The sequence below is a fragment of the Typopeltis vanoorti genome, chromosome 10 (genome assembly GCF_054136105.1).
Source record: "Typopeltis vanoorti isolate ZY-2024b chromosome 10, IOZ_Tvanoo_1.0, whole genome shotgun sequence".
NCBI classification, from domain to species: domain Eukaryota; kingdom Metazoa; phylum Arthropoda; class Arachnida; order Uropygi; family Thelyphonidae; genus Typopeltis; species Typopeltis vanoorti.
The window spans coordinates 13,629,315-13,651,599 of record NC_143558.1 but is presented as its reverse complement, the minus strand read 5'-3'; the positions used below and the strand labels follow the sequence as shown (position 1 = coordinate 13,651,599).

At 38.3% G+C, this 22,285-nt stretch overlaps 1 protein-coding gene across 3 annotated transcripts in view; it reads left to right on the top strand.

Moving 5' to 3' along the window:
• Window positions 1-22,285, top strand: part of RyR (Ryanodine receptor) — a 1,703,288-nt gene that overhangs the window by 507,862 nt on the left and 1,173,141 nt on the right. For all 3 annotated transcript variants that reach the window (XM_090399345.1, XM_090399347.1, XM_090399344.1), the window contains exons 34-35: window positions 8,036-8,143; window positions 8,646-8,762. In XM_090399345.1, the coding sequence (XP_090255471.1) occupies window positions 8,036-8,143; window positions 8,646-8,762 (225 nt within the window). The remainder of the gene's footprint in view (window positions 1-8,035; window positions 8,144-8,645; window positions 8,763-22,285) is intronic.

Below are 22,285 nucleotides of genomic sequence, written 5' to 3'. Positions count from 1 at the left end.
AGTAAAACATGATCTCCCTTTAACAAACCCATGTTGACAACCACAGAGAATACTGCTGTTATTAATCCATTCCTGTATACTAGTTCTCAGCAATCTCTCTCTCTCTCTCTCTCTCTCTCTCTCTCTCTCTCTATCTGTCTGTCTATCTATCTATCTATCTATCTATCTATCTATCTATCTATCTATCTATCTATCTATCTATCTATCTATCTCTAGTTATCTATCTATCTATCTATCTCTAGCTTGAATTGTGTTGTCGCTGAAGTGTGCAGACGTGTCCAAGGTCGCGCTTGCCTAAAGTTGTGTTTTGTGCGGTCGAATGCGTCAATCAACTTCAAGATTTATATCTACATAATCGTAAGCACCTAATCTATCGCGTTAAAAAATTAGTTTTCTAAATTTGTGAAGCTAGGAAAAGTTATATTAATTTTAAAATTTTAAAATCTTCTTTGTTCGTGTGCTTATTGTTACAACGGTATGCCTTCGAGTACCGGGAATTTGTGATAGCTTGCGTTTCCCCTTATTCGCCCGAAGCAATGGCCAGTATAAACCACAGCATATCACCACCAGCAGCAGCCGGTCCACGCCCGAGCTCAGCAGGAATCGGTCAAAGGTCGCAGAATTCCGATCAAGGAAAAGACACCAGCCACATCGCCAGAGGAAAAAAAGACATCAGTCTCAGCCCCCCGGACAACAACGGACAAAGGTCAGTACTCTCTGTCTCCTATGCTAACATTGTAGCTAATACTTCAGCGCGAATTAATACCACTGCCACAACGCGTACAAACGTTCACCCAGCCAACCGCTTTTCCCGAGATAACGGAATTGTAATTTTCGCAATCGAAAATACCCCACTGGAAAAGTATCTAGATGCAGTAGCTCAACATGTTCCCCCCAAAAATATAACTCACATATCAAGAGTTGCCGGAACCGTACAAATGTACTTTAACAACGCATCTTGGTCTGAGACATTAATTGAAAAGGGAATAGACATCGGAGCATGCCACGTGAATATCTCACCAATCGCAATTGCTCCCACAAAAGTAACAGTGTCAAATGTTCCACCGGAAATAAGCCATCAAATGCTTCGCGGATTACTATCAAAATACGGCGCAGTGACAGGTAAAATCCGAACGCTACGCGCCTCTACAACTAGGCCTGAATTCGCTCACATCAAGAGCTTTAGAAGACAGGCTCTAATGCACTTTGGCGACAATACAATCGGCTCCATACCCAAAATAATCAACACAGAAATAGATGGAGTACCCTACACCTTTTATATTACTGTTGCTGCTCAGTGCTTTTACTGCCACGAAGAAGGCCATGTAAGGAAGTTATGCCCGTATATACCCAGAAATGAGAAACCGGTTAACAACACTACTAACCCTAGCGAATCAGAGAATCAGAAGCAGCAAGCAGCCAACCCCAAAAAACAGAGCATCCCTAACAAACAACAAAGATCTCAAGGAAACAGCTCTCAGCCCAGTACCGAGGAGACAAAATCAAGTGGTAGCACTAAAGAAACCCAACTTTCGAAAGAACCTCCACCAACATCGATTAAAAGCAATCCTAGAGAAAAGGAAACGGAACACAGACAACTAACTAACTCTGATAAAGATACAAATAACGAAGAGGAGCAAGAAACAAAAACGGAAAAAAAGCCAAAGACAAACCAGCGCAGCTGCAGCAGGGAACCGTTGCCTCCAAGCACTCTGGAACCCTCCCAGCAGCCTGTAGAGGGGGATGAAGAGATCGAGCTTCTTGAGTCCTCAGATGATGAAGAGGAAACTGGAAATGCAAGTCTTCCTCACACAGAAGGCCCACTCACAAGTGAGCAGCTTCAGAGCTTTCTTAAAAAAGTTCGAGGCTCTTCACAAAAACTGCTGACAGCCTATGACTACACCGCTGACATCAGTGGTCTTATCACCCAGCTGGAAGAGTTAAGAACTATTCTGGCAGGAAAAAGAGGGAGAAAAACCACCAATCTCAGGAAAAGGATATACTACCTGATAAACGGGCTTGAATCCCAGCGGCAGCGTAACTATCCATAAAGGAAGTGAGGATTACCGCACCAAATAAAACTAAACCATAAAAATAATGAGCACCTCAATAAACCTTCTCTCACTAAACGCTAGAGGATGTGCCACACCACTGCGAAACATGCTGGTCCTGCAGCATATCCTTGCCCAACGGCCAGAAATAGTTATGCTGCAGGAAACAAACTTCCATTGCAATAGCAAAGCTTCATATCAACACTGGAAGAACTGGCCTTATACCATGCACCACTGTCCTGCCATACAACTTCATGGATCGGGAGTCAGCATTGGAATTCACCAAAACAGCGCTCTAAAAGTAGAAATAATCGATACCTTTCCTGGGTGTGCAATATATGCACTCATTACAACTCAGACAGGAAAGAAAATATATATCATTAACATATACATCCCACAAAATGACCAGCTTGCAGTGCAGGTACTGGAGTTTGTGCGAAACCACCTCAGCAAGGTCAATGACCACATCATACTGGCAGGGGATTTCAACTGCACTCTGGATCCTGCAATGGACAGACAGCAATGCCAAGAACATCGACACTCACTAGTTCAGCTTCTCCAGGATGTAATAAATGACTTCGAGCTGACTGACACCTTCAGACACTTGCACCCACATGAGAAAATGTTCTCCTGGAGAGCCAAAGGTGGTCCTACCAGTGTCTTATACCAGGCACGGCTCGACAGATACTACACATCGATGCACACAATACCCTACATCAGGAGAGTCACATACCATCCATCTCATGCATCAGACCATGATTCCATCCTTCTTAACATTTGCTTTCCTGGACACACCAGATACAAAGGAGGAGCATACTGGATATTTAACAACAGCCTACTAAAGGATACAGAATATCTCAGAACCTCTAAAATCTATATCGAAACTCTCATCAGAGATATACCTACTTCACAATCAATTTCCGAGTGGTGGTCACTTTTTAAATCCAAAGTTAAGGTATTCACCCAAAAATATAGTCACCGAAGAAATTTGAACAAGCATTCAGCCCTTAAAAATTTGCAACAACAACAGCAATTGCATCATCCAGAATCTGAGGAATACCAGTCCCTAGAAGCCACCATACGCTCACACCTAGAGCACTCTGCAAGAGGAGCACTAATAAGAGCACGACGCAAACATATTAACTTCGCAGATGCCCCTACAAAGTATTTCTTTTCACTAGAAAAACGCCAACAAGAGTGCACCACTATATCTGCTATTAAAACAGATAATGGAAACATCATAGAAAATAATGACGAAATCCTCTTATATACCTTGCAGTACTACAAAAATTTGTACCAAGCCAACCCAACATCTATGGAGGCCACGAATAAAATTCTCTCCGATGTGAAAAGACTCTCACCAACAACAAGGAGTAACACAGAACTCCCTATCACGTTACACGATCTGAAAACTGCCTGCACCTCCTTACCTAAAGATAAATCTCCTGGCATAGACGGGCTCACCACTGAATTTTATCAGTCCTTCTGGGAACAGCTTGGACCTATCCTCTACAGAGTATTTGTCGAAGCGAATACCAATGGCTTTCCACTCAATATGACAACATCAGTTATCAAACTCATTCCAAAGAAAGGAGACGCGACGAAACTAGGAAACTGGAGACCCATCTCTATCACAAACACCGACTGCAAAATTATATCCAAAGCCATTGCCAACAAACTTAAACCCGCTCTGAGCGAAATAATAAATAGGCATCAGAGCTATTCCATCCCTGGAAGATCTATCCACGAAAACTTACATCTCATAAGGGATCTCATAAGCATAGCGAACAACAACAGTGAAACAATGGGTCTTGTAACACTAGACCAAGAAAAAGCTTTCGACCGCGTTGAACACCTTTACCTCTTCAACTGCTTGAAAGCATTTGGCTTTGGCTCAGGCATCATTCACTCTATTAAAATGTTGTATGCCAAGGCACAGTTTTGCATGAAAATAAACAACAGGCTTACCATAACTGCACCATACAGCAGAGGTATTAAACAAGGCTGTCCACTCTCCGGTCCTCTTTACACAATTGCCATCGAACCCTTTCTGTGTAGACTCAGCATGCTGCTCAAAGCATGCCGCCCTAAACTTCCCTACCAAACCATAACCCTGACAGCATATGCTGATGATGTTACAATCATAGCCCGCAAAGAAGAGGACTTTCATAACATACAAGTGGCATACCAACAATATCAGGCAGCCTCAGGAGCCAAACTAAACACACATAAAACCATAGGACTGTGGTGTGGCAAATGGAAAAACCGAACCGATTCCCCAATGTCTGGTACCTGGTCCACAGAGGGAAACAAATACCTAGGGATTTACCTAGGAAACACACCCTCTTATGTGGATAAGAACTGGGAAACACTAAACAAGCGTTTCAAGCAAGTTCTAGGAAAGTGGGCAGCAATACGAGCCTCTGCCTCCACAAGAGGGAGAACAATAATCGTTAACCAAATAGCCACCAGTGTCCTCTGGCATACACTAAAGATCCTTACGCCACCAGTTCAATTCATCAAACAAATAAAGTCAACCATATATCGATTCATATGGAATAAAACAAACTGGCTTTCCTACTCCCAGCTATGTACTTCTCTCAAAGATGGAGGACAAAAGTTGGTCTCCATTGACAACAGGATAACAACGTTCCGCGCTCGATTTCTCATAAATGCCCTACAACAGGAAATATCACACAAGTGCACCACTGAGTATATTTTCACTTCTGCCACTAGAGGTCTCTCTCTCTCCACCACCTTAAGAATGACAACAGCTCAAGTGCCTGTAAATTTAACAAACTTCTACAAAGACGCCCTTCGACGATGGAAGAAGCTAAACCTCCAGCACACAGTGAAGACAGCATCCCTACCTGAAATCCTCATGGAACCCATCTTTCACAACACGATGGTAAGAAGCCCGATCACTCAGAAAGAATTTTTCTTTCCTCCATGGAGCTGGCGAAACGTGAGGATCTTGGGTGACATTCTTTCTCCAAGCCTCACCTGGCGCTTTCCAAATTCGCTCGAAAACCTGGAATATGGGAATGAGTCTGAGCAGATAGACACCGTAAAGGCCGCTTTTCAAGCCGCTATGCCTGATAGCATAACAGAAGTGGGGCTTACTCCTCCAAACTCAGAAGTTTTGGCGCCTATCTTTCTGATAAAAACCAATAACTCATGGGAGAAACTTACACCCAGCAACACCAACAAGATCTACAGCACCCTAACACAACAGTCAAACCAAAGCACTTTGATGGAAAATCCTGCATCATCTGATCAAACACTATTTCAATGGGATCTACCATATCGCACAAGAGCCATCAAACCTGACGCAGATATTCAGTGGAGAATGTGGCATAATATATTACCTACTCCTACTATATTACAAAAATTTAACTCAAACGTCTCAGATAACTGCCTCTTCTGCTACCAATTAGGAACGGTCCGGCATGTCTACTTGGAATGCCCAGTCAACACTAAATTAATCAGTTTGACTCGGGAAATGGCAGCTCTTACCTGTGGTAATCTTCATACAGAAGAGGAATATTTCAATCTCGTCCATGTGGAGCCAAATAACCATTCATTCTGCAATTACCTTTTCATCACCGCAAAAGCGGTAATATACAACTTCTACCTCAGACATACAAGACCAGACAGCACAGCAACTTCACAGAGAGAGGCAACTGACCAACTCACTGCAGCCTTCCAACAAAAGGTGAGATGTCGGATCCTACACGAACATCACTACCATAGGCAAAACAACACCTTAGATCTTTTCCACCAAGAATGGAATCCACGGAATCAACTCCTGGCTGAGCAGGGCGACTGCATTATAATCCAATTTCCAGCATAGAAGTGACACCTTTACCCCCCCCCCCCCCCCCCAAAAAAAAAGAAAGGGGGAAGAAAGAAGGATTGTTGTGCTTAACAGTGCGAAAGTTAATCAGCTGGCACTCTCATGTTAATAGATAATATTGTGCAATAGTAACTTCTATGTTCTTCCACATTTATGTTCTTATGTTAAAACAAGATCTTATGTTATCATGTTAAAATAACTCTTAATGGCTTTAATTTATTTAAAAAAAAAAAAAAAATGTAATTAGCCTTATAAGTGACTTCGATGTAACATACCTCAACAAGAGTATGTAACCTCTCTGTCTGACTGCAGAGAACCAAAAACCGGTTAATCCTGTATATAAGATTGTTATGTTTACAATAAAAAAAAAAAAAAAAAAAAATATCTATCTATCTCTAGTGCAGAAGATGACAGAAGAGGAATATTTCAATGTCGTTCATGTGGAGTCAAATAACCATTCATTCTGCAATTACCTCTTCATCACCGTGAAAGTGGTAATGTACCACTTCTACCTCAAACATACAAGACCAGACAGCACAGCAACTTCACAGAGAGAGGCAACTGACCAACTCATTGCAGCCTTCAAACAAAAGGTGAGAAGTCGGATCCTACACGAGCATCGCCACCATAGGCAAAACAACACATTAGATCTTTTCCACCAAGACTGGAATCCACGGAATCAACTCCTGGCTGAGCAGGGCGACTGCATTATAATCCACTTTCCAGCATAGAAGTGACACCATTCCCCCCCCCCCCCCAAAAAAAAAGAACGGGAGTAGAAGAATTGTTGTGCTTAACAGTGCAAAAATTAATCAGCTGGCACTCTCATGTAAATAGATAATATTGTGCTATAGTAACTCCTATGTTCTTATACAGTATCATGTTAAAATAACTCTTAATGGCTTTAATCTAAAAAAAAAAAAAAAAGTAATTTGCCTTATAAGTGACTTCGATGTAACATACCTCAACAAGAGTATGACCATGTAACCTCTCTGCCTGACTGCAGAGAACCAAAAACCGGTTAATCCTGTACATAAGATTGTTATGTTCACAATTTAAAAAAAAAAAAAAAAAAAACATATCTATCTCTAGTGCCTTAACCATAACTCTAGTATACAGATTGGACTATAATTTGTAGCCACAGCCTTATCACCACCATAGGCAAAACAACACATTAGATCTTTTCCACCAAGACTGGAATCCACGGAATCAACTCCTGGCTGAGCAGGGCAACTGCATTATAATCCACTTTCCAGCATAGAAGTGACACCATTCCCCCCCCCCCCCCCCAAAAAAAAAGAACGGGAGTAGAAGGATTGTTGTGCTTAACAGTGCGAAAATTAATCAGCTGGCACTCTCATGTAAATAGATAATATTGTGCTATAGTAACTCCTATGTTCTTATACAGTATCATGTTAAAATAACTCTTAATGGCTTTAATCTAAAAAAAAAAAAAGTAATTTGCCTTATAAGTGACTTTGATGTAACATACCTCAACAAGAGTATGACCATGTAACCTCTCTGCCTGACTGCAGAGAACCAAAAACCGGTTAATCCTGTACATAAGATTGTTATGTTCACAATTTAAAAAAAAAAAAAAAACAACATATCTATCTCTAGTGCCTTAACCATAACTCTAGTATACAGATTGGACTATAATTTGTAGCCACAGCCTTATCACCACCTTTATGCAGTTGAACAATTTTACCTTCTTTCCACTCTCTTAGAACCTGTGTTGTAAGACTTATTAAACAGTTATGCCAATGCTACACCCAATTACGTGAAACATTTCCTCAAGACATCTGGTGATATGTCATCAAATCGTATTGCCTTATTGACATCAAGCTGATTTATTTATTTTCTTATATATCTCCTGCTTGCTCACAATTAAGTATCCTCTCCTATGTCCTCTACACTTGAGTTTTTCATGATCTCATCCTAATGAGGATAAAACATCCTTATAAATTGTTCACTGGCTATCTCAACGATGACTTCTCCTACCATTTTCATCCATTAACATCAGCACATTAACATTATTTTAATCTAAAATTCAAATAAGATTATTTATTATTTAAAAATATGTAAAAGTTTTTGAATGTCTTCATTTTATTTTATTTATTTTTTTAAGAAATATGAATCGTAATATGACATTCTGGTACAATAAAGATGAACCAATGTTCTTAAATGTTGATGATGTTGGAGACTCACATGTTGATGTCACTCGAATACCTCCTGGGTAAGCAGAATGAAAAACATGTTAGAAGTGCTATTGTGGAATAATTTCATTTCTTTTAATTCTATAATAAATGTTACACATAGTTTTTGCATTCCTTTGTTTGTGAGAAAAAACAGCTTAATATGAAAAAAGCTGTCCAATCTGTTTTAATGTTACTTGTTATATATATTGTTTAAGCATATTAAATGTTGAAATTAACAGTTATGCTTAAACTCTTCTTATATTTAAAAGATTCTATGAAAAAATAATTTACATTTGTAATAACTTCGAAAAAAAATTTTTTTTCTGCATTTGAAGTTTTTCATTTAACTTTTCTTGCAGTGAACAAATAAAATAGTAATTACAAGAATTTAAATATACAAATAGAGATAATATTAGAATAATTAATGACAGAGGATATTCTGTTCTAATTTTCTAATTTCTAATTTAATAATCTTTTAATATGTGTTGCCTGAAACCATAAATATTATGAGGAAAAGTTTCTGTTTTTTGTTATTTTCAGTGGTGATACTCCTCCTGCGTTAAAGATTTCCCACCGATTATATGAAACAGTTGAAAAACTTAACTATGAGTTCCTGAAACTCAGCCTTCCAGTCACCTGCCATGATGAATTTATTAAGTATGCATTTCTATATTATTAGTAAATATTTGTCAGTTAAAATTGATGTGGTTCATTAAAATTACTGTTTCATTTTCCTAATTTTATTTTATGAAGTGAACATTATTATTATTATTTACTACTACTACTACTACTACTACTACTCCAGAATCACTATGAAGTCCAAATACTCATTATGGAAGGCCCATCTTGGCCATTATTCCCACTTATTCATACAATATCTATCACATTTCCACTTACACTGACATTGTACTCACAACCGACTCTGCCAACCCATTTACCAAACGAAAAATCTAGTCTTTGCACCATTTCTCATCACTCTTATTGCAGTTTCCAGAAGTAATTTCAAATTCTCTTCTGCAATGTCATGTCATGTTTTTAAAAATTTCTTCTTTATACTAAACTTTATAACCCACAAGCCTTTAATCTGTTCTCAGCATTCCAAAGACCTGTACTATTTTGGTCACTCACTTCTGGATCTTCTCCACCTCTTCCTCATCCACAAGGAAACCAGATAAGATCTATGTGCAGTAGTGTGGATGTTACAATATTAGTGTGGATGTGTTTGCTCTTATAAACAGGGATAACTTCTCTATCTTTTGTTTTTTTTTTATCCTTTTTTTCCTCTCCAACCAATGAAAGGTTGTAAACTGTAAGAATTTTTCTATTTTTAATTCAGGTTATATATTTCTTGTATTTTTAATATATTTTTTCACATAATTGTGAAATCCTGTTGTAGGAGCCAAACATGGAACTTTTTCAAGCCACTTCGGGCCTCAAGTAAGCAGGGTGATTGTTTCACACTGTACAATGAATTTCATTTCCCACCATCCTCAAATCCCTACCCTCGTCAGTTTCCTATAGTCCAGTTCTCTCAATATGTAGTGTACAGCTTGAAATCTTTTCATCCCAAAATGCATAACCTTACACTTTGTTACATTTGGCTTGTAACTGTTATGCTTTGTTCATATTTTCAGTATATTTAAATCATCCTACATGATCTCTACATCACTTTTTATTAACTGTTGCTCCAGTTTTTCACTGTACAGAGTCCTATGGAAGAATGCCATTCACTTATCTTATCTTCATTTCTATTCCACCTTATGCTACTTCGATGTTCACCATCCACTCACTTACCATATTACAGATTCATAATCCATTCCTTTACTCTAGTTTCTGTAACACAGTTTCATGTGGTATCCTATTGAATGCTTTTCAGATTCAAGCAGTATCATCCTTATCCACAAATTCAAACAGGTAGTCAGCACTTAGTTTTGAAATAATGGACTTTGTATGCAGAATTTTCACAGATCAGCAATATATAATGTAATAAGAATTAACTGTTTCCTTTCTTGTGGTAAAGAATATTTAATGAATAACATTTAACATTTTCTCTACTAATTAAACTTCTGGCATTATTGGTATTACAAAACATAATATATGCCACAGTTAGTTGCTTTAATAGAGTTTTTTTGTTTTCTCTCTCAGATCAAGGATGTTCATCCATCATGTAATACGAAGCTCTAATTCCTATTCTGGATACCATGAAATGCACATTAAAATTAATACACTGAAAATTATTTGCCTAGATAATGCTAATTATCTAGTAATTCTCTCTCATCTGTTGCACTGAATTCACCAATGCAATATTCAGTGACATTTACTGAGGTGACTGAATGTCATTTTTCTGTCTCACCTTGGTGTTCTGCCAAATATATTTGTTTATGTGATCCCACTGTAAATGATTCAAAACCTGTAATTCCCCGAGTTGAGTAAAGATTATATAATCTCAAAACCTTTGGTGAAAAGGTTCCAAAAACAGGACATGTAGTATCTATATTATGCCTACTGCAGACTATACAGGACTTGGTAGAAGGGCATTTATTCTAACCCTGAGCAGATCTATATACTCCCATCCATGCAACATTCTTGTTCCTTCACAGACCCAAAGATCTTCAGAAGGAACCCTCTCCAAGCCACTGAAGGGCTTCCTGCCAACTGCTAGATATAGAAGTCTTTCTCATCTCTTCCTTTCAAGAGAGTTAGAAACAATATGCATTCCATTATCAAAGGTCCAACAGTGTTTTACTATACCAATTCTCGTAGACAGGCTTATACGTTGGTTATGCATTTCTAAATCACTTAGGGAATTGAACAACATAGATTAGAATATAAATTAAATTAAACTTTAGTTAATTCTCATTGAATCAAAGGAGCTCTAAAGGCAGCCATGGTAAAAGATGAAGATGAAAGTTGGAGTTTATTTAACCTTAGGTATTTTAAGCGAGGAACCATCCATCTCATTGTAGGAATTCCTAATCCACCAGATTTAATGGCCACATGAAGATAAGCAACTGGAACATCGTGTGGTAGTCTCAGCCAAGATCTAACTGCTTGATGTACTTGTTTATCTAGTCAATTCAGGATAGTCCAAGTTCCTAATACTAAAGAGTGGAATAATTTAGGTAACACAAATTGATTGCAATGTTTTGCTGATTTGCAATGATTGCAAATAATGCATTGTTGCCTTATGAAGTTTATCCAGAAATGTTGGAAGTTGACTCAACCAAGGTCATCATCCAGTAGCCGAAAACATTAATCCCAACGACCGCCACTCACCCAAAATACCAATAGGTTTAAGAGGATGGTTGGAAACATTAAAGATGTAATCCTGAACATTCATTTTACTGTCATGACCTGATGGTATTAGGGTGATGGTAAAAGACTTATCTTCATTAATAGCAAGACCTCTTGGAATAAAATACCAAGTAGCATGATCTAACAACTCCTGACAACCAATCTTAATTTCAGCAACAAGTATCAAATCATCTGCAAGTGCCATTGCATTATTTGGCATTTATTCAAATTAAAACCAATATATGGCAGCATGGATGAAAGAAGCAGTCAATAACAATATTAAAGGTGAAAAAAGATAAGTAATCTCCTGGTCTAATGCCATGTATAGAAGGAATAGATGATGTTTTATCTCCAATACTGATTGTAATGAATGACTTACTATATCAGTCCAGTCTCACCAAAAGTTGTAGGCATTAGTGAAACTTGGCTGTCAGCAGAATATGTGGTTACTGGAATTGAATGTGATGGGTACAGTATTTTCAGGGAGGATAGAGAAGATAGAACAGGGGGAGGAGTACTGTTGATGATAGCTGGTGAGTTGCAGCCAAAGAAAGTAGTATATCAAGAGGATAGACATGTAAATGATAGTTCATTTGAGACAGTCTGGTGGGAAATAGTGACCAACGCAACCAAATATACAGTTGGTTGCTGCTATAGGCCAGGGAGGGGGGGGGGTACTGGGAGTGATATAGAATTCATACATCTGCAAATTAGTGCAATGAGTGCAGGGTTAGTGATTATTATGGGGGATTTTAATTATGGTGATATCAATTGGAAGGAGGAAATGCCATCTGGCAAAAAGGAAATGGATTCATTCATACACCTTCTAAGAGATAATTACTTGAAACAGCACATAACTGAACAGAATCGTGGTATGAGCATGTTGGTCTGGTCACTGGTTCAGAGGACATATGCATGAGTAAGGTGTTCTCGTTACCTCCAATTGGTGAGAGTGATCATGTGGTATTGACTTGGGAGGTTGAAAAATTTGTGGATTTCTCTCTTAATAACTAATGTGAGAATTGAAGTTAATAAATCAGAGGTACTTAGTATACTGCAGAATTTAAATGCAAACACTGCTGTAGGTTTAGATGGAATATCAGTTTGGGTATATATGGAACTACAGGTTAGGTAATTATAACAAGCTTTGGAGTGAGCTTACAGCCATCTCATGACAGAACATATTGCAGGGGAAAGATGTTAGCAGTGCATGGGATATAATCAGCGGGTATCTGAGGAAAGCAATATCAGAATGTATTTCCATGGTCAGGAAGACAAACAAGGTAGGCGTTAGATGGATAAGTAGTAGTATCAGGCTTGATCTGCAAAAAAAGAAAATGTTAATGAGAATTTACAAGGAGAAAGGTGATCCGTACACCCATGAGTAGTACAAGCTCAAGCTAGGAAGGTTACCAGCATACTAAATCAGACTATAAGAAGACCTTAGCCAAGGAGATCAAAGGTAATTCCAAAGAGTTCTGCTATGTGGCAAGTAAAAGGAAGAATGGCTTTCAAAGGATAACCTTAGTGGGTGCTGATGGTATTGAGGTGACCAATTCAGATATAATAGTAGAGTTACTGAGTGATCACTTTTCAAAAGTCTATCACCCAAGTGAGGATATCTCTGTACCTGTAGCAATAACTAATGTGAGAATTGAAGTTAATAAACCAGAGGTACTTAAGCATACTGCAGAATTTAAATACAAACACTGCTGTAGGTTTAGATGGAATATCAGTTTGGGTGTTGCATGAATGGGCAAAGAAATTATCAATATCTCTCTCTTACTTGGTTATTTAACTTAAGTTTGAACTCTGGTATGGTCCCTAGGGAGTTGAAGCCTCTATTTTACCTATTTTTGTACCTCTATTTTACCTGTATATATCCTGCATAGGAGCATATTTTCTTTTCCTTCTTTTATGAGAGGACACCTCAACGCTCTTCATAGGATTAACGCAAAAAGTGCCTGCTGGAAAACGGCATTGTTGACAAAAGAATTGTTTAATATAATTGTCTACAAGGGGGACAATGAAATCCCAATTAAACAAAGCTTTAGAAATAATATCCGTAAGTGATCGATGGTAATAAGAGACCAGTGGAGGTTCTTGTACAGCCTGAAGTAAATTAGATTCTAAAGAAGTTTCATTTAAGGAATATGTATTTATAGGGGACATGAATTTCTGATCTTTATTAAATTGATAAATAAAATCATCGAACATTGTCTTAATCAATGATCTATAACTTTCTAATTTCCTGTGTGATTTAATTGCATTGAAGGATCTATAAGGTAGAACAGATGAAAGAACTGTATTGATGTTTTGCTCACCAGCAATTAATAGGTTGATGACCTTCCTTGAAGCAAGAATTTGTTCTTCTTCTAGGGTCCATCCAGCCTTGACGTGTCTTACAAAGTTATGATCAGTAGCCTTGCCAGGATGTTTAGATGACCAATGAACACCCAGAGACCTTTAGCAGAGAAATAATGAGAACAGTAGGAGCATAGAAATGGGTCTTGGTCACAATTTAAGATACAGCAGGTATCTTGTAATTGTGACCAAGAGAGTAGAGTCGATGAATATATAAGATCAACTACAGTGTTTCTTGTGGTACTATCCTAGGAGAGGAAAGTTCCTTTATAATACTTGTTTCCATTGTAATGAGAAAGACAACCTATCAGGTGGTACTAACCCTGATTGGAAGAAATAACGTGTAGGGTGGTACCCCACACTTGTCAAGCCCCAAGGATGGTATGGGATGACTTTGTGGGCTATTCATGCCTACAGTGGAATTCAAACTTGTCTATTGGTTGGAGAGCAGAGATGCCATCTACTTGGCTACAAAGGTTGGGAATATGTTGAGAAAAAGTAAACAGCTGAGTTTATGGATAACAAGATTAGAGATTATGTGATAGAGTGTTTAAAGTTAGTGGAGAGATTTCTTCTAATTAATATGGGTAAGGTTACACATAGACTGTCAAGGTTGGTGAACAGGGAAATATGAAGTTAAGCTTTTACTTGGAGAGTGGTATATTATTATTATTATTATTAAACAAGACCTCATGGAGTCAAAGACTCATCTAGGAGGTCCTTTTATCTCACACACATCTCATCATACTGGGTCTTAAACACATTCAAACTCCTTGCAGACACCACACTCTCAGGCAAGGCATTCCAATCATTCACAACTCTGCACGAAAAAAACCTGCCTCTCACTCCCCTACTCACACCCTCTTTATACAGTTTCCAGGCATGACCTCTGGTTCTCCCCTGATCTCCCACTATTCTCTGTAGAACTTCTCCACCATTGATCCTATAACAACCCCTTACCAACTTGTAGGTCTCTATCATATCTCCCTTCTTCCTTCTCTCCACTAGACTCTGCAAATTACATCTTTTCAATCTTTCCTCATACTCGACATTCCAGAGGTCAGAAACTACCTTAGTCAGTCGCCTTTGGACCCTTTCCAACATCTCTTCATCCTTCTGAAAACCAGGTGACCAAATCTGGGCACAATAGTCCATGTGTGGCCTAATCAAAGCCTTATACAATGGAACAAGAATCTCCTTACTTCTACACGTCAGTGTCCTCCTCATCATTCCCAGAAGTCTTTGTGTTGTCTTCACAATTTTGGCGATGTGTCCCCTAAATTTTAGATCCTTATCCACTATCACTCCCAGATCTCTTATTTCCTCTACTTCCAACAATATATTCTTACCAAGCATAAATTCTGCATCCCATCTTTGTTTTCCAAATTTTAAAACCTTACATTTTGCAACATTGAACTCACATCCCCATTTGCTTGCCCAATCACTCAATTTATTCAAGTCTTCTTGCAAGACCACAACATCTTCACTACTCTTTATGGTTCGTCCCAACTTTGCATCATCTGCAAACAACTGAATATCTCCATCCAAATCTTTGCCAATATCATTAATATACAAGTTAAATAGTAATGGCCCTAAAACAGATCCCTGAGGCACTCCACTAGTGACTTTCCTTTTCCTGGATATTGCACCCCCATACACAACTTGTTGATACCTATCATGTAATTCAAATATATTTCCAGAATATGTTGTGCATAAATTTAAGATTCTGTATGATAGATATGCTGCTTGCTGAATGAGACTCCATATAAGTTTGTCTTCTTCTCCCTTCTACATGTTAGGCTTACTGGCCTGTTACAGAGCTATTTTAAGCCCTTCTAAATCATATCCGTCCTGAGGATAAGGTGACTAGCCCTATGCCTCCCGGTATATTCTATGGTGTTAGCTGCATGTGTTCACAGGGCTGGTTTGCCTGCTTGTGAGAGGAAAAACCCCAGATAAACTGGAGAGAAAAACCCTGCTGTTCACACCCAAGACTGGCTAACTTGGCTATGTCTGAGAATGATCCTTAAACTCCTCACATCGGCAACAGGAATCAAACTCAGGATACTCCTTTCCCAGGCATATGGTTACAAAGCGCATAGTCATTAGGATAACTGCATGGACTATAAGTTTTTTATAATAATAATAATAATATATTATGGCATTATATTGCTAACGTTAGAATATTTTGGCCACAGAGTCATCCATAAGAATCATAAAAGAGAAACTCCTTAGTGTTTCTTAATCAGAATTACTAAAAAAAAAAAAAAAAAAAATTCATCTTTGAAATCAGGAACAGTATCATTTCTGGACATTTTCATTAACGCCTCAATCGGCCATGATGTCTATAGACGTTCAGCAAAATCTCGATATAATTTTGCAACACCTATTGATTAACATGGATAAGAAGTGCAATTTGGTATTACTGCTTCACCTACATGGCCAGTAGAGAGGTTAAATATGAAACTCATGGCTCCTTATCTACTTCTGTTAACTGCTGACCTAGATTTACAGGCTGCTTACATCACTCTTCCGCACACCATCCATTCTAAAAATACAGAATCAGAATTATTAAATCTTTGGTATCTGCACTCCACTGAAGATTTTCTTATGCAAGAAATAGAAATTACAAACCAAACTGGCCTCAGAATATGTTAAAATCATTGATAGTTTTTCTCTGTTTGCTCTAAGTCCACAGAATTCCAACTGGATAACTGGATAATAGTTTGCTAACTTTTATCATCTTTTTTTTTTTTTTTTTTTTTTTCCGGAAGGCCCAATATAAGTTTGTTTCTTTGCAGTAGGGTAGATGTCAGTAGTACAGGAAAGATTGAAAACATGAAATAATACAGGTTTAGTTCTAGAGCACAAGTATTAGCACAAATAAAGGGGGGGGGATACCATCAGGATTAAATTATTATTATTATTATTATTATTATTCAGGCCTCCATGGAGTCAAAAGACTCATTGTGGGAGGTCCTAAGAAAAATAAAGTCTGTCAAGACTCATCGAAGGGAGGTTCCCCCCCCTAAGAAACACAAAGTCTATCATACCACTCCTTAAACTCATTGATCGTTCTCGCTCTAACCACTCCATCAGGCAATGCATTCCATGGTTCAACCACCCTCCATGCAAAGAAACCACTCCTCACCCTCTTGCTCACAGTTTCCTTTCATAACTTCCAGGGATGGCCTCTTGTCATCACTCCTTCCCGCTGTTCAACCAAGCAAAAGAACTCCCTAGTGTCAACCCTGTAACCACCTCTCAACAGTTTAAAAGTCTCAATCACATCACCTCTCCTTCTTCTATCCATCAAGCTCTGCAGTCCACATTCCCTCAGCCGATCCTCATAACTAACATTGTACAGTCCTGAACCCATCTTTGTCATCCGTCTTTGTATCCTTTCCACAATTAATTTATCCCCTTCAAATCCTGGGGACCAAATCTGAGAACAATAGTCCAAGTGTGGTCTGATCAGAGACTTATACAACAGAATGATAACTGTTTTATTTCTGCAGGGATGCAGAAATAAAACAGTTATTCAGTGTCCTTCTCATAATTGCAGCAATCCTCTGTGTTACCTTCACCACCTTTGCAATACATCCCCTAAATTTCAAGTTTCTATCAATCATCAACCCCAGATCTCTTATCTGGTGTTGATGATTGATAGAAATTTCAAGTTTCAAGTTTCAAGTTTTAAATTTCAAGTTTCTCTCAATCATCAACCCCTACTTCCTCCAGTATAACTCCTCCCATAGAGTATGCAGTGTCCCATCGATGTTTCCCAAACCTCAAGACCTTACATTTTGCTTCGTTAAACCGAAACCCCCATTCATTTGCCTATCTATCTAGCTTATTCAAATCCTCTTGCAGAGCTACCACATTTGCGCTATTACTAATAATCCTTCCCAGCTTAATTCTTCTAATTCTTCCATTTGAAATGTCTTAGTTATTCAGAATTCTTCTGATTTCTTTCTGGTTGAAGGCTGAATATGGTGTTGAATGGAATAAACAGTTCTCTTCCAACTCCTGTACATCATCAGTACAGGAGTTGGAAGAGAACAGTGATGTCAGCCCTGTCTTTGGGTGAAGTTACTGCAGTACTATCTGAATATTAGAGTTGTGGAAATACGGATGGGCAAAAATTACACCTAATGGTTTTGGGACATTTGAATAGGAGGAGAACTTGTGGCATTTAGCCCTTTCAAAGTCTGATTTGGAGATGTTGATGGTTTTTGCAGTTGTTGTGAGCTGCACTATAGACTTGGAATTTTGGGTTGCATAAAAGATAAATGCTTTTGTTCCAATGAGGATTATTTCTGTTATTTAGTCTGAGCAGCTGTTTGGATACAGAAGCAGTAGTTGGACCATGGAAAGAGAGGAATAATATAAGTCATGAAGATCATCCCATTTGGCATTAATGCAATGCCAAAGGACATGACAGAATTGTTGGATGAAGATTGTTTCATGATGAAGAAAAAATTTTTGATTAGTTTGTGGTTTGAGTTATCAAGTGGAGAAAAACTAGCATCTACAGTGTTTTGAAAGGGGAGTTTGTTAAAAGAACTTCAGGGTATTGGCAGGATGATAAGAGTTGTCTAGTATTCTGGTAGGTAGATTGACTATCTCTGTTAGGTCGCTGCTGATGGCATGTACCCTAGTATTCTTGCAAACTTGATCAGTGGAACTGGAGAAGAAAAGGCAGATTGAATTTTGGACATGACAGACTATATGTGATACTGAAAGTCCAAAATTTGAAATGCAGTAAATCGAACTTTAGAAATAGAGAGTCAAAGAGACCAGAGTGATTATCATAATTTGGAGAGTTATAGAGACAGCAAATTAATGTGATGTGGTTTTGTAAGTCAAAGCAGTTCACACATTGGTGATTTGTTGATTTTTCATTTGGTTAAATTCTGTTATTCATTGTCACAAACTCACAAAGAATATGTAATTAGTAGCATAAAATATGAATACTTTGTTTATCTTGCTTATTTATTTATTTAGTGTATAGTTTTTTTATGTACTTTATTATTATTTTTTTTATTATTTCTATGTAGTCAATACTTATCATGGGATGAAAACAGATTTCATCATGGGATTGGAACAATAAGGCACAGAGATTCAATAAATTCTATAAATATAATGAGATAAAGTGATGAAATAAAGAGACAAAATATAGTGCGATACATTTTTCACATTGACTACTTTTAATCATTACATTTGATTGACAGCAATATATCAAGACCATTCAGCCATTCTCCATTACTGAAGGCATAGCTTCGAAATCCAGAAATCAGTTCAATATGTAATTGTGGATCATCAAGTCAAACTGTCAATGAATAAAATTATTGTATACTAAATGAAGCAGTCTGGTATATGAGATTTAATTACCTTCAGCAACATCATTGGTTGAGTGTTTGATTTGAAATTCAACTACCAGAAAAACTGGAAAAGAACCACCTATACGTAATTGATGTTACTGAGAAAAAGAAGGCTAAAACAGGAGATCCTACTAAATAATAACTAGAGGATTTTGTATTCAGGAAATAATGATCAAAGAAAGAAAGGAGTAGTGATAGTATTCAACACCAAGCATGAATTGATACAGTGAGAATTTTTCTAGTACATGATTGGGCAGGGGGGGAGTAAACATGAAGTTCATTCCTGGAAATTCTGTAAGGGTTTTCAGTCATTCCAGCCATTTCAGTCATTCACCACTTGAAGAGTGGTGAATGACTGAAATGGTCTAGTGATGAGTTCAATGAGTTCAAAAAATTGTTTGGTAAGTGCCATCACACAGCTCTTTGGAGATCCCCATCTAATTTTGTTTTATCTTTAGCCTTGAGAGGTTGGTTGATATATGATCAACCTGCTATTGCTATCAACCTATAGCATGTCAGCCATGTTTGGACTAGCCCCTTGTATGTACTTGTTAGCATTTGATTTGGAGGGCTGTATATATATATATATATATATATATATATATTGCATTCCTTGGGAAACACATAAAGGGAAAGACTGTTCCAAAATACAGCAGCAGCAGCAGGGATGAAGGAGAAGAAAAAGAAATTGTTCGGTGGGTTTTGAGTTGTACTGTGGAGGGATGTTGAGTGGCAGTTGTATTCCAATGAATTTAGTACAAAGTGGAGGAATTATTGATGCTATTTCACATGAACATTTGCTATGTAAATATTTATAGAGCATACATATTGCAGAAACTAAACACCTATATGAAAGTGGGTGGAGTGACTTGGTGAGAGATGGGTTATTAATCAATAAACCATTTCTTTGGGGGACACTTAAGGCCCTAGGAGGGGGATCTTAGGAGGTCCTGCCCCAAATGTGAGAGCAGTATTCAATAGATGGCAGATTTGTGATTTGTCTAAGGTTAACTTAAGGTTAACCTTAGACAAATCTTAGAAAAAACTAGAAAAAACTAGGCTGGCCTGGTTGGCCGAGTGGTTAGCATATCCGCTCTCCAGCCAAAAGGCTGCAGGTTCAAATCCCGCCATGGGTATGGATGTTTGTGATTGTCGGTGAAAATACTAGTTTTGGTGGTGGTAGGTGGTAGATGGTGTTGGAGATCGTTGTAGTTGGTGGATTGAGTGGTGGAGACGGAAAGTTGTAGAGTAGGTGGCCTCCCTTGAAGAGTCTTTGGACTCCCTGGAGGTGTCGCATAATAATAATAAATAACAGCTGTTCAGAGGTGAAGTAATTCCTTGAATGAAAGAGAGTTTTCTGGAAGCTGAGGAGGTGGTGGTTGTGATGTGTTTATGCCAGGAGAGGTTTGATGTCAGGGTGATTCCAAGAAGATAGATCTCATCATGTTTAAAAATTTGAGTGTTGTCTAGAATAATACTGCAAGAAAATAGTTGTTTTATTGTGGGAAATAAGACAGAACCAGGTTTTGCTAGCATTGAAATTGACAGGGTTATCTGAATCCCATTGGAGGATTGCCTGGAGGATAATGTTCTGTAAGTTGAGGTGATCTGTATATTTTAAGGTTTGTGAAATGAATGGGAGGAGTGCGGTGTGCTACCATCTGCAAAATTGTGTATTGGGTTGGTGATCAACTGAAGTACATCAGGACAGAAATAAGAGTACTGTGAGAGAATAGAACCTTGAGGAAATCCCATTATTAATTTAATAGTGAGAGGATAAGGAACCATCCACCATCCCATATGTAGTGTGCATCCAGTCAGAAAGCTGGCAATCCAATCACAGAAGTCATGGGACAGACCAAATGATGGGGAGTTTTCTTAATAGGCCTTTAGACCTTTGTGCCAGATCTGGTCAAAAGCTTTGAAGATGTCAAGTTCAACAACCTAAGGCTTACTAAACTTCTCTATGGCATTTATGAGGAGGGAGCGAGAAAAGGAGTTAATGGTTTTAATTGGCATGAATGATTTGAGAGGACAAAGAGCAAATCAGAATGGATGTCAGGAGGCTGCTTAGAAGGATAAAAGAGAATAGTGTCACAGGAAGGGTGGTCAGCGTGTTGCCTAGGTATGACTGTGGTGAGATGAGACGGAAAGCAAGGATTATGAATGATATGCTGGCTAAAATGTGTGAGGAGATGGGAGTACAGTTTGTTAATGTGTGGAATGAGTTTGAAGGAAGAAGTGAACTGTATGGGAACGATAGACTGCATTTGAATGGTTATGGTGTGAGTCACTTGGAGAGACTGCTGCTGTAAGGTAGAGAAATGAGTAGAGTGAGAGCGAACGAATCAGATCAAGTGGGAAGTGATGTGGAAGAGCAGCAGAGTAAGACAGGAGAGATTGAAGAAGTGGTTATGAATGAGGAAGTGAGTGGTATGAGTATTGAAAATGAGAGAATGGGTGTGCAAGAGGAGCAGGGAAATGGGGAGGCTGAGGATCGACAGGGGTAGACAGCGTGAGAAAGGTGGATGCTCCAAGAGGAGGTGAGAGCATGTGAAGACAGGAAAGAAATGGGATGACCTGGGATCAAGAGGAAAGAGTTGGAATTGAAAAGGGATTTAAAATGAATAAGCAGAAAGGGAAATGACCCCAGTCGAGCGTGGAGAGATCACATCGAGTGAATGGTATCAGTGGAACTAGCTGTAAATCCAGAAATGAGCTGTTGTGTTTGTGTACAAATGCTAGAAGTATAAGAAACAAGACAGATGAAATGGTTTTATTAATTGCGTCTATTCACCCAAAGATTGTCGGAATAAGTGAGATATGCTTGGAAGAGGATGACATCCTGACAGGAATAGAAATGAAGGGTATGATGTGTTTCGTGAGAATAGAAGGGGTAAAAAGGGAGGGGGAGTGCTGTTGATGATAGAGAAAGAGTTATGTCCATACAAAGTAGAGATGCAAGAGGGGAAATAGTGCCAGAGGTCTATCTCACACCATACTGTGATATGTATGGTATGAGATAGAGATTATTAGGCCATTACTGTTTAACTTGTATATTAACGATATAGGTGAAGATTTGGATGGAGATATTCAGTCGTTTGCAGATGATGTAAAGTTGGGATGAACCATGAAGAG